This window comes from Musa acuminata, chromosome BXJ2-6 (genome assembly GCF_036884655.1).
Source record: "Musa acuminata AAA Group cultivar baxijiao chromosome BXJ2-6, Cavendish_Baxijiao_AAA, whole genome shotgun sequence".
Taxonomy (NCBI): Eukaryota; Viridiplantae; Streptophyta; class Magnoliopsida; order Zingiberales; family Musaceae; genus Musa; species Musa acuminata.
Window position 1 is genome coordinate 4,057,849 of NC_088343.1, and position 17,220 is coordinate 4,075,068.

The following is a 17,220-nucleotide window of genomic DNA, read 5'->3' on the forward strand; positions in this document are numbered from 1 at the left end:
GCTCCAAGATTGCATGTTACTGTTGCATAATTGCATGTGCATCCTAATAAGCCCCCTTACTAATAATGAAAGAGCCTCGGCTGCCAATGCAAGGTTGCATCGGCCATATATATCTCTGCTCTTCGTTTTGGCCTTAACATGGCACATTAATTTTGACGGTAATCATTTTATTATCCGCTAATCATTTTATAATACTCTTTTATCTCAGAACAATGTAAAGAGAATGGGGGTGACGAAAGCTTTGCCTCAGGCTTTGCTATTTCTATGAAAGATGTCCTATGACAAAGATCCGTTTGAGCTGGAAGAGAACCCTAAGGTTTTATACTGATTGCTATCATACAACATCATGAATAAAAGCTTATTAAAAAATAAACAAAAATACCATATCTAGCTTTATGGAGCTACGTGTTTTGAAATTGCCACTTTGACCAGGCTGATTAAAACAAACCGTAGAACGCAATTAAAACTTTAGACCATCCTACATAAAGAAGGAAATAAAGATCAAGTAAGGCAGTTACCCTACATGAAATCCATCTCACCTCTGTCAAAGCATATTTCCATGCAGATACAAGGCAGTTTACCCTACATGAAATCCAACCTGCTTCAATACATCTCACCTCTGTCCAAGCATGTTTTCATGCAGATATAAAAATATCTTCTGAATTTACAGTAAAATATTCACATAATTTGTTTTCTTCCTATGCATGTTCTAGCAAGCTTCAAGTCACTTTTGTTAGCCGCAATATTTCTTCTCTCCGTGGACAAATTAGCTAAACTGTATGTAAATGACATATTTCTCTTGGGAGGAGCTAAACAAGTAACATGGCCCACTGTTCTTCCAAGGCCTGCTTTCCTGCTTGCTGCTGAACAATTTTACTGTGGTGGGGATAGGCCGATGAACTGAGAGTGCTAATATTTAATGCACAACCAAAAATTTACCAAGTAATGGCTTTTTAGATATTCCTGAAAACATGAATTGGTGACGGCATGGCTTCTTTTTTCCCCTCTTCACTTTTCATATGCCTCCTCTACTTTGCTGTCTCTAACTCATGGAGTTCTCAGGTTCACTTCAGGTGTCCAAACAGGTTGCAAGGTTCAAAACATTGCTGTCAATCATCTTCGGAGAAGCTAGAAGAGGATGTTGATTCTGTTTGTTCATCCTCGATCTTACCACTGCGAAATACTTCAAGGAGAAGATCTCGTATCCGCTTCCTCAGGCCAGACGCATCTTCAGGTCTGAACCACTTTCTATCAAACTATTTAAGCCAAGGACAGAAAATAATAAAAAAAAAGAAATTAAAAACAGCATATAGCAATATCTATAGCGCACTTTGGGATGTGTTGCCTACCATAGCTAGATCTTTCTTTCTAAGCCTTTCAGGTGCCTCTTCCATAAACCTCTCCATGAAGTACAGCACGAAAAGGCCACAGTCATACTCATTCTTCTGCTGAGGTACCTGATAATAGTAAGCAGATATGAAACTAGAGCTCATTCTATATGGAAATTGGTACTGACAGTGACAAGCATAAAATTAAAATAGCAATGATTTTTTTTTAATCTCTACACATTTGCTTGGAATTATTTTATCAAAGTTGTAATTGAAGAATCTGGGATTAGTTGACATATATAAATAATTACCATTATAAGTTCACATTGAATTAATAAAAGCTTATAAGGAGCTCCAAAGGATTCTTAATGCCAACATTCAAACATGAACACTTCAAATTCCAGCTCTCAAGAAGCTGATACTTTGAAAGACCTTGACTAATACACAATAGTTCGAGATACAATGCTCAAAATAATAACTAAATCTTCTTAAGAAGTATCATCTTCAGCTCTGCTATATAACAAAAGAAAGATATAAAAAAACTATTAAAGGTTTCCCATTCTGAAAACAAGTTTATGATTTCCCTTTATTAACTTCTAATTAGTAATCTTCATCTATAACACAATATCCAAGTTTCTGCATTCCAAAGATTAATATAATTCTCAGTCAAAAATATAAAACACTAGCCAGAGCATAGGTTCACCTAATTTTCCTTGTAACATGCCACCAGATAACAGATGCTTTCAGAAGTTAGGACAAAAAAATTTTGCCACATGTTCCACGATGAGCTACTAATAGAGAGAGATTCTTCTGAACATTTTTTATTACAGTCAACTTATCCAAACACCAAACTGGAAGCAACAAGAATCACATGCACAACATCAATCTAGAAAGATATTACAAACATTTTCATGTTTGAAAATGAAAGATAAACACCACAGACCAGCATGATGGTAACAAAATGCAAGGTTCTTGTCACGACAAATTATGTGTTGACAGATGCTTTAATGCTTAAATTATTTCTTCTAGCTCACTGAGAAATGGTTTACCTTAATCTTTTTCTTTTCAATTCTACGTGAAAGATGTCTCCATATCCTTTCTGAAATAGGAAGGTCTGGACGAGGAGAAATTTGATTTATGTAATTCCACTCCACTTTAAAAAATCTGCAATTAGCAACTGCATATTAGATTTGTTGAGTAGCTATAAAAAGAATCATTATAATATCAGAGGTAAGTTAGCTTTTGTGTCATTTAGAAATGGAGAAAACTACGATTAGAAGACATACAATGCAAAAGGCACATGGACAGAGAAAGGAATTTGGTTTCCAATCTTTCCATGTAACAAATTAAGCATGCTAACATCATTGTGAAATACTTCTATTCGATGACATGGACTGATATATTTATATCACGATATGCAACAAAGAACTTGCATCATGAAACAGGTCTAATATTTAATTAAAGAAGTTGATTTGATTATTATAAAATCCTGTTGCAACTATGGCTTGTTTTTCCCTCCACCTGAAAATGAGAAAATTTCTTATAGACTGAATGTTTGATGAAAGTCAAAATTGGTCTAAATTTGATTATACTTTAACTAAATTTTCCAAAAACTGCATTCAAGTGTTTGTTTGTCCAAAATTTACCCAGTTAATGAGTCATGAACAACTCCAGAAACATTGTCATGAACACATACAGTGCACTAGGTACATTTTCTTTAAAAATCTCGTGCACAACTTACCTTTCGATGACATCAAATATTGAAGAACTATCATGAATTCCCAACGAGTCCAAGTGAAGTACAATTGGACCACATTCATCTTCTTTTGCAGGTATACAAATAATCACCAAGCTCCAATGCATACTGATTACGAAAAGCAAAAAATTATGTCAGGAAGAAGATGACAGCATTTCGTAAAATATCATTTGCATATCTTTGAAATTCCATTAATGTCCAAGCAATGAAACTACCAGTTAAATAAAAAATTGAAATAAACAAGTACTATTCAATTGGCAGAAAGAAAGATAAACAAAAGAATTTTACAAATCTAGATGTCCTCAAGCATTTATTGTAAGATACAAGGATTGATGTTTCGCCCGGTACCAGGCAGTACATACCGGTACGGGCATGAAGCAGTATGCAGACCGCTCTCAGTCTGCTGTCCGGTCCACCCATATCAAAAGGAAAACATTGTCTGTGTTAACCCTAATCGTCTTGTGCATGCCACGCACAATGCTGCACACCTCTGTTACACACAGCTGCCTATGCCTCTGCCCCTACCTCGTCGCACACCTCCACTGTGCACAGCTGCCTACGCCTAAGCCACAACCTCGCTACACACCTCCGCCGTGCATAGCTGCCTACGGGTATACTTGCCTCCTCTTTCTCCTCCTTCCTCTTTCTTTCTCTTACTCCTTCCTCTTCCTTCTCTTCTTTTGCACTACTTCCTCCTTATGCGCTGTTCCTCTGCTTCTTCCTCCTTTATCTGGTACTCCTCTTTTTGCTTCTCCATCTTCTCCACCACCTCCTCTTCCTCATCCTACTTCCTCTTCCTCTTCTTCCTCCTCCTTATTCTTTTTCCCCTTCCTTCTTCCTCCCCTCTTCTCCCTTCCCCAACGGTAATGTGGTATATTCCGGTATACCCTCACATGACAAGCCAGAATAGATCAGGCTGTACCAGTCCAGCCATACCTTGTGTTTTGAGTACAATAAGAATTAGTTTCCTTCACAATGCATAATTCAATAATACACTAGGGTGTAGGTCATGGCCAACGATACCATTCATTGCATATTCTAAATACACAACACAGCTGAAGAGAATTTATAGATCAGTAGGAAGAAGACAGTAGTAGTCAAGCTAATAAATAGAAAATATGCAAGAAAGCTAGCTCTGATCAGCCTACTCAAATTTGAACAGAATATCTATTTCACTTGTTCTGATAAGAAAAAGGAGTTAGTTAATAAAGAATCATCACCCTAAAACCACCTTCAACCCTTGTGACTCCACATTTCCTTCAGAGGAATTGTTCACCTTAGTAATTAGCTACTTAATAAACTAAGAAAAATCAGTGACTGTAGGAGCTCAAATGGGGTTCCTATGACAGGATGAATAGCAGTATGCTTGCGTCATACTTCATTGATGCACCACAAGCCCATTCTAGATCCATTTATGGGGGTTAGCTTAATGGAACTAGCAATTTCTGAGATCAAAGCAGTCAAGCAAACAAAGGGAAACATGGAAGGCCACCTGCAAAAGGTGAAGTTTTGTAAATTCTTCATATAACTTGCACCAACTACACACCATTTCTTTCTTATTTTCACTTTTCTACAGGTGGTTCTTTTTTCGGGTGGAAGAATGTTAAGACAGAAGGTGATGAACCAAATAGACCTTATAGTCAATTCATGAGGGCCAGCTAGATGTGACATGATATCCAGCTAATAGAAGATGAGACATAATGCTAACAGTTTTCATACATATTAACACCAAGAAACTAAGTATATGTTTGACATGGACTACTACTGTCATTAATCCAAAAGATAAGACAGGTGATGCTTATAGATCCACGGGAAAGATGACAATATTCTTTATCAAAACATAGCATGCACTCTTTGAAAAGTGTATAACTCATCCCCTATTGTAACTCAGCAATCAGCATAACAAATTAAAATGACCCTGCTTTGATAATTTACACTGGCAGATGGACATGTTTTATCACTATCAGATATTCTTAAAACAAATGTCCATGAATGTAGAAGACTTATGTTAGTCTTTGGAATTTTGTCAGAGAAATTTGCCACAGAAAGATTTCATCAAATGGTTAGACAGGCACTCAGAATAAAGTGATACAGAATAGAAAACCAATCATTTCAACAAATTGGCAAGTCTTCTAAAACTCTGCAGGATTCTCCTTAAATTCTTTAGTCAATATATAATTCTTATGGATATTATCATTATGTCAAACACATAAAAATAGAATATAAAGTTTAAAGTCTTCATTCTCGAGAAGAGGGAAAAAAATACTTAACTCTCCATGGACGGGTATGAATATATAAGATTTTTGAAATATGTTTACACCTTTCCACCATCTCCTCAATTTCTCAAAACATGCCTTGTCAGCCTACTAAGTAAAAGATTAAGTCAGTTATAATATAGAGTGAAACAGAAAAAGGAGGCAAACTAGGTAAACCTTATGCTATGAAGTAATCCTTATGCTATAAAGCTAAACTTCATTGCGGGCAATTAAACCCACTCTATAAAACTACACAGGCTAAAATAATAAGTCAGATACTGTGTTACAAGTGGTTGCCATAAAAAATATTTCAGAAATATCCAAGTGCTAACGGAGTCAAAGCCTTTAGCTTTCTGATACACACACAGTGATGGTAAGGTGCCTTCCGTGCCAATTCAGTGCTATTTCGGCAGGTCACCATGACAACATGACAATTAGCATATTTCAACAGATAATGTTTGACCCTTCTACCATGGTGTCTCCAATTCAAGAAGAGTTCCCCCAAGTGTTAATACTAAGAATTACATTGAATGAACTTCAGGCCTTGCTCTCTGATCAATTTTTTTTCCTTCAGGAAATCTCATAACTTTGAAAAATACTATTTAAAGACACTTCTAGAAGTTTCCAGAAAATTTCTAAAGGCTTAAGGACTTATTTAACCTATCTATATACATAATATGACTTTTTAGCATCAAAAGGACTAAAAAATAAAATAAGGCTCTAAAACATCATAAAATAATCAGGATAAAAAATAATAAACAAAAACTGGACAAAGATCAGTCAAAAATAAAAATTATAACCAAAATTTTGTTGTCTTAAGTACATGCAAGGTCAGGTCCACATGGGGTGGTTTAAGGTTCGGCCACTCCATAATATCAAACACAGTTGACTTTATAATTTGAATTAATCATTGAGAATATGCATCACAGTCATCTTAAGTCCTACAGTACAATCCTGAACAAAGCAATGCAAATTGGGCCTAATTTTACAATTCCAATATAGGCCACTGACTACAAACAGTAGATTGGACATCTAATTATGGGGATCAGACAACTAAATAAAGATCAAGAAGCATTCCATGCAAACAAATTGTATATAAGGACACATAAACCCACAACTTCTCATCACATCTAACGGTAGAAAAGACAAATATTAGCAATCGCAAGAAGAGCTACAAACATAACATGAAGCAAGAAATGTTATTGAAGAGAACCCTTTTTTCTGATAAGGAAGATGGTATGTTAACAATGACAAACAAGTAATAATCAAAGAAAGTTATACTGCAGAACTTTAGAGCTTGTCATCAATCCTTAAGAGAGCCTACTGAATGAAAGAAATCAGACCAAAAAGCCATCAAGATCCATCATGAATAAACACCAGATATCCTTAGCAACAGATTTTTATTCAAATTCTTACAGAGGTGATAAAAAATAAATCGTGGAAAAAGCTTCCATTACTTCAAGCATATTTGCAATATATAAATCATGGAAAAAGCTTCCATTACTTCAGACAAATTTGCAATATGTGGGTACAGAGATCATCATCTCAACATGTTAAAAAAAGTGATACCCTGTATGAAACAGCATCTTCAAGTTTGTTGTAGAAGTAGGTGTTGAAAAAATGATAATCCCCTTTTGGTCTCTCAACTGGAGAGAGAAGCCTTCGCAGGTACCTAAAGCAACAAAGCAGTGGTCACCATATACAAACAGTAATGTGAATACTATGTAAATGTGGATCATAACAAAATAAAAAAAATTCTATGCATTAACGATATTCCAAGCAAATGCAGAGCAAACATGAAAACAGCATAAGAAAAAGGATTGTCATTCCAAGTAATGTTCCTATCCTGGTTCTATGAAAGACCAGTACATACTGAAAGGCAAAGTACTAATAAGGCCATGTCGATCTATATGAGCAAACAACAGTGGCTAGGGTGTATTAGTGCACTTTTAGCATCATACAAGACCCCTGGACCGTACTTGAGCAACTGGTATGGTCATACGCCTCAGAAGAGCAATCCATGCCTAAGCATAGACCAAAGTGAAATCGACACCACGGGATCGTCCAACCATTAAAAAACAACGAGAATCAATTGAATTAAAAAATAGCTGAAGAGAGTTAGACACCTTGCAGAAAAGAGATGATTCCTATTTCCTACTAAGCTTCCCCAAGGCCCAAGGACAAGAATGTGAAAAATTAGAAAACATAAAAGCTATTAAGATGCAATATCAAACATAGGTTAAAGAATGCAAGTGACACAGAGATAGTTATCAACTGAAAAATGAGCAGAACATGGCAAACACACAATTTTAAATTAAGATACTACACTGACTGGAAACACATGAAAACTAATCCAAAAAAATCCAAACTATGAAGATAAGCAAACTGATTTACTGAAGCAGGTTAAAACTTCAATCATTTAAACAAAGTGTCTCTTTCTCGTCATAGAGCAGATGTACTCTTCACAGTGGTTCCATAATAGAAAATGTCTATTGTCATTAAAGCTGGAAATTCTGATTGCAGGGGAATAAAATGTGTGGCACCTTATCTTAAGATGTTTTAATTCCAAAAATATACTGATTTAGGCTAGGCCAGGGTCATCCATGCAATTGGTTTAATGAGTGGAACTTCCATTCATGTCAAATAACAGATATTTGAAAAATATTTGTGATGTACAGAAAGAATCAAGTACATTTGACATTCCAAGAAAAACTTTTGAGAATATGAGATGGTTACTTACTGAATGTAAAAATTTATTATGGGAGATGACAAGTATGATTCAGGATCTAGACATTTTATGTCCTCATAAGAGAGCTCAACAGATTCAGGGTCATCTCTGTTGTAAAGTGAACAATGGCAGATATTAAATTGTGAGAATTTGGAGCTAATAATAGGCAAATAAGTTGTATATTCAACTAATCATAGAGATTATGCACCTTGAAGGATAATAAACCATCATCTCCTTCCTAGAAAAAAAACATACTGCTCATTAGCAAAACATACTTGGTTAAACAGATATTTGTCAATAAAGAGAAGACAGAAGTTCAAAAGTGTGTCACCATTTGTCAGAGGCAACTCCTGTTGACTGTCTAGAATGGAATTCTTCTTCATCCACTAGAACAACTTCACGAACCTATTTACAAATATAAAAAATAATTAACTTAATATTTACATGTATTGACAAACCACATCAGAAACTAGATAAAGATTAAAGAGAGCAATGTTAGAGTCTTAGAGATACATGCCCTTTAAAATTAGAGTCCACAGACCATATAGCAACAATGGCAAATAACCACAGGATAAGTTGCGGAAAAGTCCTTAGTAAGGTCCAGCTTGAGTCATTTATAGTTGATTAGTTTCTAAGATTAAGATGATTTTTAAAAAAAATTTCACTACTACTGTCCATTTTTTGAATGAATTATATATAGATTTGGTTTAAGTTTAAAGTCCTGTTTAAGTAGACTTGAATCTAGGTATAAAATCAATTACTTTTTCTCTTTTCATGGTCAAACTTTGAAACTCGACAATCCACATAAATAGGACTCAAACAAAATAATTGTGAAGTTGCTAATAATATATAACTATACACTTTGGAAAATATAAACAAGCACAATGCACCTTCTTAAACTTCAAGGCTACTGAATTCCTGCCCTCCAAGTCAGAAGCTCTCCTCCTAGGAAAGTATTGCAAACAAGAAACAAATTATCATCAAAAGAAAATGCATATGAGATGTTGGTCAATGCTTTATACGATACAAGATTCAAGCACATCGTCGGATAAATTTGAAGCATTACAGTGACTAAAGGAACAAAATAAAATAGATTGAACCTATGTCACCCTCTACCTATATCCAAGACATTTGTAATAGTATAATTAATATAGAGCAAAATTCCTAGTAGATCTGAGTGGAAATATTTAGCAAAGTTTCACCTATAACATATAAGCTTATAGATAATCAGTTCAATGAGAATGCAAATGTTTTCATGGATCTTATTCACAGAGATCTTCAATCTTCAATTACATGTTGAGTTTCATAGTGCAAAGATGCTTAAAGCAAGATATGAAACACAAAAGAAAAAAAATTATTATAAAAAAGGTGAATATTATTTCTCCAGAAATCAATGCATCTAAGGATGTGCTATACTAAGACTGTTAGGACCGCAAGCTGTTTTAACAAACAACAAAACAGATTAAGTTTTCTGTTACTTGGAAATGATATATTTGTCTGCACAAAAATTCACCATGGTAGTTGTTGTCTAACAATGCACGAATAGTAAAGCCCATCACAACTTTTACTAATAACAAGGTCTATAACATTTATGAGAAAACAGGATATAACACTTTGATTTATAAGCACATCAAACAATCCTAAATGGATCTGTTGTGAGTCATTTAGACAAAAAATGGATGCTCCCTAAACATGCTAAGGAAATGAAGGACAAAAGGTTGGAACTACAATTGGTGAATCGTTGTTTCAATATTAAGAGAGGAAAGAAAAGGCTCTTCCTAGTTTTTGCAAAGCCAGTTTTCAGCATGGAATCGCACCACAGATATCTATGGCATAGATAAAATTTGTTACACCTCAGAACCATACATCCTAGCATATATATATGTTCACTGTATAGTAAACAGTTTTAGGTGCATACATATGTAGAATTATTGGTCTGCAGAAATTGCAATATTTGCCTTTATCAAGGCGTACTAAAACACACTGGCATGCCACATGACAGTATACAACTACTCATGTATTGACACACCATTGGCAATGCGATTGACTAGTGTGAAAGCATGAGGTTCAGGTGCTAAAATGCTGAACAATACATACTGGTCTGTCCACAGTTCCCTGCAGTATTGGCAAATGAATCAGCAACACTATACAAAGGAATTTTAAATGGTCATTCAGTCAACTCATAAAACCTGGTGCATGAGGGTACCACTAACAACCAGTGATTTAAAAAGCGCTAGGTACCAAAAGGCGCCAAGGTCCACAAACGCCCGAGGCGCTAAATTATAAAAATATATAATATAATTATTTAAAATTTTAAATAAAAATATGCTATTATACTTCCATGCAAGATCTTTTTTTGATACCATTGGAGACTCTATTGAGTTGCTCTCTACACTTGTCATTTATATTGAAACCTAACAATAATTTCAAATAAATAAAAATTAACAACATTAAAATCAAAATAATATATTATTAATCTATTAACAGAAATTAATCATTTCAAAATTCAAATAAACTTAATATTAAGAGTATACTGAGCCTGATGGAGAAACGAGGAAGCAGCGGCGAGCGACGGCAGCGGCAGCGGCAGCGGGAAAGGGAAAGGGAGCGGAAGGCGCGAGCAGCGGGAAGGCTCGCGGGAGGCGCGAGCAGCGGGAGGGCTCGCGGGAGGCGCGAGCAGCGACAGCGGCAGCGAGCGACGAGCGACGAGATCGCGATCGAGATCGGGATCGAGAGCGGCAGCGGCAGCAGGTTAGTGTTGGGTTATGGTTAGAGTTGGGGTTATATCGGTTTAGTTGGTTCGATTGAACCAACTAACAACCGAACCAGACCTAAAATTCTGGTTCGGTCGCCTTGGTTTACCCAGGCGCTCGCCCGAAGCGCCCAGCGCCTGGGCTCGGGCGAGCGCCTAGGCGACGCCTGTTTGAAGCGCGCCGCCTGGGACATTTGCGAGGCACTCGGGCCTCGCCTTGCCTCGCCCAAGCGCCTAGGCGAGTGCCCGAGCGCCTTTTGCAATCACTGCCAACAACTAACCGTTAATTAAATTAAACGTAATTAATAAGACAACTACATGACCAAAAGTCTTTGAACAACACTCTGATATAAACTTTGGTGTTTCTAAGATATTTCAACTCAAATAAATAGTTAGCCTATTCAGCAATTTGATCGAAAATTTATGAAAGCCTCCTTTTTGTCTAGGATCAGAATTTTACAGAACTACAATCAGACTTGATTTACCAGAGTGGATCACCAAAGGTATGAATTGGTCATTTGTGCTTTTTTATGCTCACATAAAGTTTTCAAAATAAAAAGATATTTTCTACTCATATTTTCTCTCTTTTAGTACACTAGGCCGTTATTGGTCTGTTCTATTATGAGAACTTGGCCTAGATATGATAAGTCCAAAATAAATTTAATTCTGGACTACTACATAACTTGACCTGTGTGTGCTTATTGTTATTGTTTTACTGCTGGCCCCAAGCCCAAAAAGAGGATAGTTGCATAAGGTGATAGCTAGCCAGTGGAAAACTTCATCAGAATCTATAACCATGAATCAATTCACATCTAACTTTTAGGCCTTCATCTAATGTATTAATGTGAGACAGAGCATGGAACATCAGTGTGAAAACCAATTATTTGGATGTACATCGAACACAGGTGGATTGGAACCACCAAAATGCATTTTAGATTCACATATTTGGAAATTGGTGTATTTTTCATGTTAAAAAATTTAGCAATCAACTCTTTTTTTGGCCACAGGAATGGAACATAAAGGATAAATGGGGGCAAATGCACGGAACAATCATCAAAAGAACTAAAGAGTTGACGAGAAGCATAACAAGCTAGAAAGATGGTTCAAGGGAAAAAGCACGATTTAGCTATTCCAAGGAAACCTATAAATGTTGTCGTTAGCAAAGAGAAGAACAAAGACATCAAAGGTAAGGTGAACAAATAAATAACATCATGATAGAAAATCTTGAAGACTCTGATCAATGTTACAATATGGTAGATCAAACATCCTCTCGAAGAAAGCATGCCAAAATTTAGCCATGTTTCAACCCTCTTCCAATTTTTCTAATGCCTTAGCAAACTTGATATAAGAGACAGAACCAGAGATTTCTTGAAGTATTTTTCAGACAGGTGTTGGTTGCCTATTCATTGGGAAAAGAAGGTCAGAACTTCATTCATATAACACCTAAAATGGATATAGTTTGTTGATGAATATGTTTTTCCATCCTTGATTCTTGTAGGTTGAGGACATTGTCTCAAAAGCAGTAGTTTGCTTAAAGAATCAGTAAATGCATATTGTTTTATTTCTTTTAGAAACATTGACAAGTATCAAATCAGTATATACATTAGCATCATCTTGAGTAAGTGAAAGAATAAGCATCAATCAACATTTGATTGTCCACTAGCTCTAAGTGAAAAGTTCTTGCAGAGCACAGCCACCATAACTTAAATTTACAAAATAATATTGAATTTGAAGATAGCCTCTAAGATTTATCATAGTATAACGCCAAAAGCACTACATCAACTTTGATGCAGAAAATTGAGCTCAATCAAAGTATTAATAATATTTGAGTCACAGTTTAAAATACCACCGGTACAAGTCAGTATTTACCGGTCCAACTGCACCACCAGGTAAACTCCCCATACCAGGCTTACAAAATGGTAAGCAGACCAATGCCAAATGGTAATGGTCAACCTACTGCCCAATATCAATACCCTGATAATTGTCACACGACTATCTTTCTCTATTTTCCTTTCTTCTCTCTCTCTCTCTCTCTCTCTCTCCGCTGTTCCTCCACCTCCTTGCAGCATCGCAGTCACCTTGTTGTCCCCATTGTGTCATTGTTGTTGCCTCTTCCTCCTCTGCATCTTCTTCATTTGCCTCTTCCTCCTCCTTTGCCTCCTCCCCCCCTCTTCCATCTCTATTGATTCTCCTCTTCTCTTACCCTGACCAAACCCATGTCAATCAGTAGGGGTTGTATTGACACACAGTTCATCCAATTGTGGGTCTCTACCCAAGAATTGTTATTGATACTAGAACAAATTGAATCCTTGATCTGAGCAACTATCACTAAAGGAACATAGAAATCTAAAATAAAATATCAAAATTCCAACAGAAATTTAAATGTTACCTTTTGCCAGCAGAGTTGGTTTTCCCTTCATTAGGAGAAGGACCAAAAGATTCAAAATCCTTACAATCACCATTTGAGGACCTCTCTTGGTCTTTCTTAGAAAAGCTGCTAACACATCTGAAAGGAGTTTTCCTGGAAGAAAACCTAGTTGGCTGCGAAGAAATTACAATTTGATGTCCTCTCACAGGCTTTTTTAATTTATCTTTTCCAGAAACTTCTTCCTTGTCTTGACTGATTTCTTTCGAGTCCTCATTGCATGCAGCATCTGCCTGATGAAATAATATGAAAACACCTTTGCTAGAGAAGTTAGACAAACATTAGAAGTTTAGCAAGGACAGATATTCACCTGGGCTTCTAACTTCTCCATCAACTGGGAAGAAAATGCATGTGAAGGAGATTTTTTTGTTGTATAATTTGCATTGTAATTTTCAACCATACCTGATAGTGAGTGAACAGTAAGCAACTCTAAATACAACCAAATTGTGATAAATTAGTAAGTACTATAGCAAAGTTCAAATAATAAAGAAAAGAACTTCTTTATTGGTAACATATCGAATTTAAAGAATTAAAGGTTTCAGGCAGTCAACAGGTCAGCTAGCATTTTTCCTTGTTCATTTTTCCCTCCCTTTTCTTTGGTTTTATTTATTCCTGTGACAGAAACAACACTTATACATGAAGTTAGCATTTGGACCATGTGATCTAGTTATGTTGGACATCTTTAAGTTCAGAAATTGATATTCTTCTAGAAAAATTAGCATACGGGTCTGCATTTCATTGGCAAAATAAATCAATATTATGAGATATGTAAATAACCAGTTCCATAAATGGTTGGCCATCAAAACAGTATGGATGACTACTCCTAGTTGTTCATCAGTAATAAACTTGACATGACCAAGTTTAGTGGACCCAAATTGGTTTGGCAATACCAGGTATATGCAAGATATCAGGAGAGTTCATTTAGTACCATTTTTATACTTATATGTTTAAGTTTGAGTTTTTGCTATACAAAACTTGAATAGTGAAGACCTATATTGACCCAGCCTGCTTGCACAACCTGAAATGTTTGGAAAATTCGAACAGCGGTTCAGGTTAGGAGGGACCTTCAACCTGACTGAACCCATAGAAGTTGCACCACTGCTCATCAATAAAACAAATTATAATTCTCCAACAAGGGTCAAGGCAACAAGCTCTAACAACCTTCAGAAAAGAATTGTATTAATGCATTCCACTAAACCATAAAGCACATCCCAAGTTATTAAAGTGTCCAACATAAAGAACAAGATGTGAGGTTCCAACTAAGTTTCTGAAAGAATGATCTTCAAAGTTAAATTCTTCACAACCTTTTCTTTTATTACATGATAGTCAATATATGAGATGGAATAATACAACCTTCAAAGAGGAAGGGGGAAGAAGTAAAAATACATTTGTCAATAGTGCTTCCTTTCCTTCTCATGATGTGAAAAACTAAAAATGTAAATGTGAAATGCTTAACTAGAAACATATCTATATCTGGATTATTGAGTAGCATGTTAATTATTACAGGTTACAAAATAACATACAGCTGAAAATTATCCATAAGACTTGAGAAAAATTTAGATGAAACAAAAAATCCAAGGGATCTTAATAATTGATTAGTTCACTGACATCATGATCTTCATAATTGATTAGTTCACTGACATCATGACTTATTGCGTAACAATGGCATCAAAATGATGATGCTTTATGACAGTAGCTGAAAAGAAAACTTGTCCAAATTATTGTGCAAGTCCTCTGCTCTTGAGAATGAGTTTTCCAAATTATGCAGAAAAAGACTCAAATTATACCTTGTGGTTCTGTGTTTTTTGACTGAGTGATGCTATTGCATTCTCCAGCATCCTGGAAAAAAAGAACAGTAAAACAGAAAATACCATTGACTTCATCAATTATGAGATAAGTAAATTTTAGTGTTGTACAGTTCTATAATAACCAAACTCGATGGTCATCTTAAGTGACATTTGACATGGATGCTAACTTGTGCTCTTTCTAATTTAAAATAAGGAAATCATAGTACAGCATTGCTGTTCTAGATATCCATCTGCATTTACTGCAAAGTACACCTATGCTATGACCTCCTTAAGAGCAAGGTTTGCCGTAACGCAGCATACCGCTCGGTATGGACGGTACATACCAGTTCGATAGGGGACCGGTATGGGTGGTATATTAATACGGCCTCATGTACCGTATGTCAGTACACTCCGTATGGCTTGGTATAGCCCGGTACATACCGTACCGACAGTTGATCGATACACTGGTACGGTTCGATAAGACAAACCATGCTTAAAAGTCCTCTCATTTGTCTCTCTATCACCTAATCATTAGGCAATGTTCTGTATTTTGTGACTCATATCACTTTCTCTTGTCATTGAAAAAAAAAGCAACAAAAAATTATATTCCCTGTATTCTTTATATCTGTTCCAACATGATGCACTCTTCATCTTCCTTGGAACGAGAAAATTATGGAATTAATAATTTACATTCAATTTTATTAAAATCCTTTATTTGGAATAACAAGAACTTGGGAAGGGGAATTTCAAAACAACCAAAAATGATTGGATTTTTCTTAATAACTCCACAAAAATTTTAAGACTGGTTAGATTTGTGTTCTAGATTACCAATTTACTCAGCCATTAGTTAAACAGCACAGACAAGAGTAAATACGACTGAAGAGAGGGCAAAAAACCAGATAAAAGAGAAAGACAATCATCAATTGCCACCAAATCGAGTTTACCGACCTTGATTAACTACATACTCTCCCATCATCCGTGGATAACTTATTGGTATGTACCAATATTTGAAGCATGGTTTGTTTTACCAATTTGTACTGGTGTACCGATTAGTTATCGGTATGGTACATACCAAGCTGTACCAAACTATACCAAACACACCGACAAATGATACAATGGGGCATACTGATGTACTATCTATACTGGTCCTCTATCGAACTGATAAGTATCGCCTGTACCGAGCAGTATAACAAACTTTGATTTGAAGTTTATTTGGGTTTTATATATTTTTTACATTTTAACTGGGGTACGGGTTTCTTTAAAAGATGTCAAAACCATGTTTTCTTTCTCATGTATCTTGTTGAATATTATGTCTGTTCCTGGGGGTAGTAGGAATGAACTATTCGTCTGTTGATGAATCTACTCCCAAAACCCTATCTTTTTGCCTCTGTGGCAAAAATGCTTTACCAAAACTAAAAACCTACGACACGCTCGCCCTCTTCTCTCACAGCAGTCTTGGTTCTGATCTTCATCTCCTCTTCTCCCAATGATCGCACCCAAAATCTTTCAACCACGACATCAAAGATACACACATATCTATCAAGGGAATCATCAACGTACCTTGGGGACATACACAAGCTTCCTCCGATCAAGTTCTGTCTGCATCTGGCAGAGGCTGGCCCGCAACTTGGCGCCCATGTCGGCCAACCGGCTCGCGATATCCGACGAGAGAAGATTCAGCACCCGCTGGATCTTCCCCTGCAACTCATGATCGGAGATCTGAGCGAGCTCCGAGGCCTGGGCCTGCGCCGCCTCCCCCAGGCCAGGCGCTGCCGCGATCACCTCGACCTCCGGCGGCGGTGCGTCGCCCATCCCGGGGAGCACCACTTTCCAATCAATCTAGGGAGGCTCTTTCGCCATTTGAAGGCCAAAAGTGGAAGAGAGCGACGGTTAACTGGGCTCAAAGGGAGCAACACAGACGGGCATAGACTGCTTATTTCCAGCGACGAAAAGAAGGCTTATATTTACGTTTATAGCCTTATGTTTAATCCATTATTTCATAGAGACATTTAAATACCAATTAACATTATTATTCGAAAAATATTCTTTCGAATCAATATTTTCATATTTTATGGTATTTAATATACGAAGGATTATATATATGTATATAATTAGAATTCGTAGGGGTAAATATGATATTTTCTAATCTTCGCGGGGATATATGTGTAAAAAGGTGCAACAATGCCGGT

The 17,220-nt window shown here is 36.3% G+C and overlaps 1 protein-coding gene across 1 annotated transcript; it reads right to left on the bottom strand.

Annotated features, from left to right (window-relative positions):
- Nucleotides 1–483: 483 nt before the first annotated feature.
- Nucleotides 484–16,966, bottom strand: LOC135614301 (ubiquitin-like-specific protease 1D). The gene is made up of 14 exons (XM_065111502.1): nt 16,592–16,966; nt 15,032–15,083; nt 13,555–13,646; nt 13,209–13,477; nt 8,958–9,012; nt 8,399–8,472; nt 8,276–8,305; nt 8,080–8,175; nt 6,909–7,011; nt 5,356–5,447; nt 3,070–3,192; nt 2,378–2,492; nt 1,350–1,457; nt 484–1,256 (listed from the first exon to the last, which is right to left on the bottom strand). The coding sequence occupies exons 1-14, from the start codon at nt 16,841–16,843 to the stop codon at nt 1,110–1,112; spliced, it is 1,608 nt and encodes a 535-aa protein (XP_064967574.1). The 5' UTR covers nt 16,844–16,966; the 3' UTR covers nt 484–1,109.
- Between the last annotated feature and the right edge of the window lie 254 nt (nt 16,967–17,220).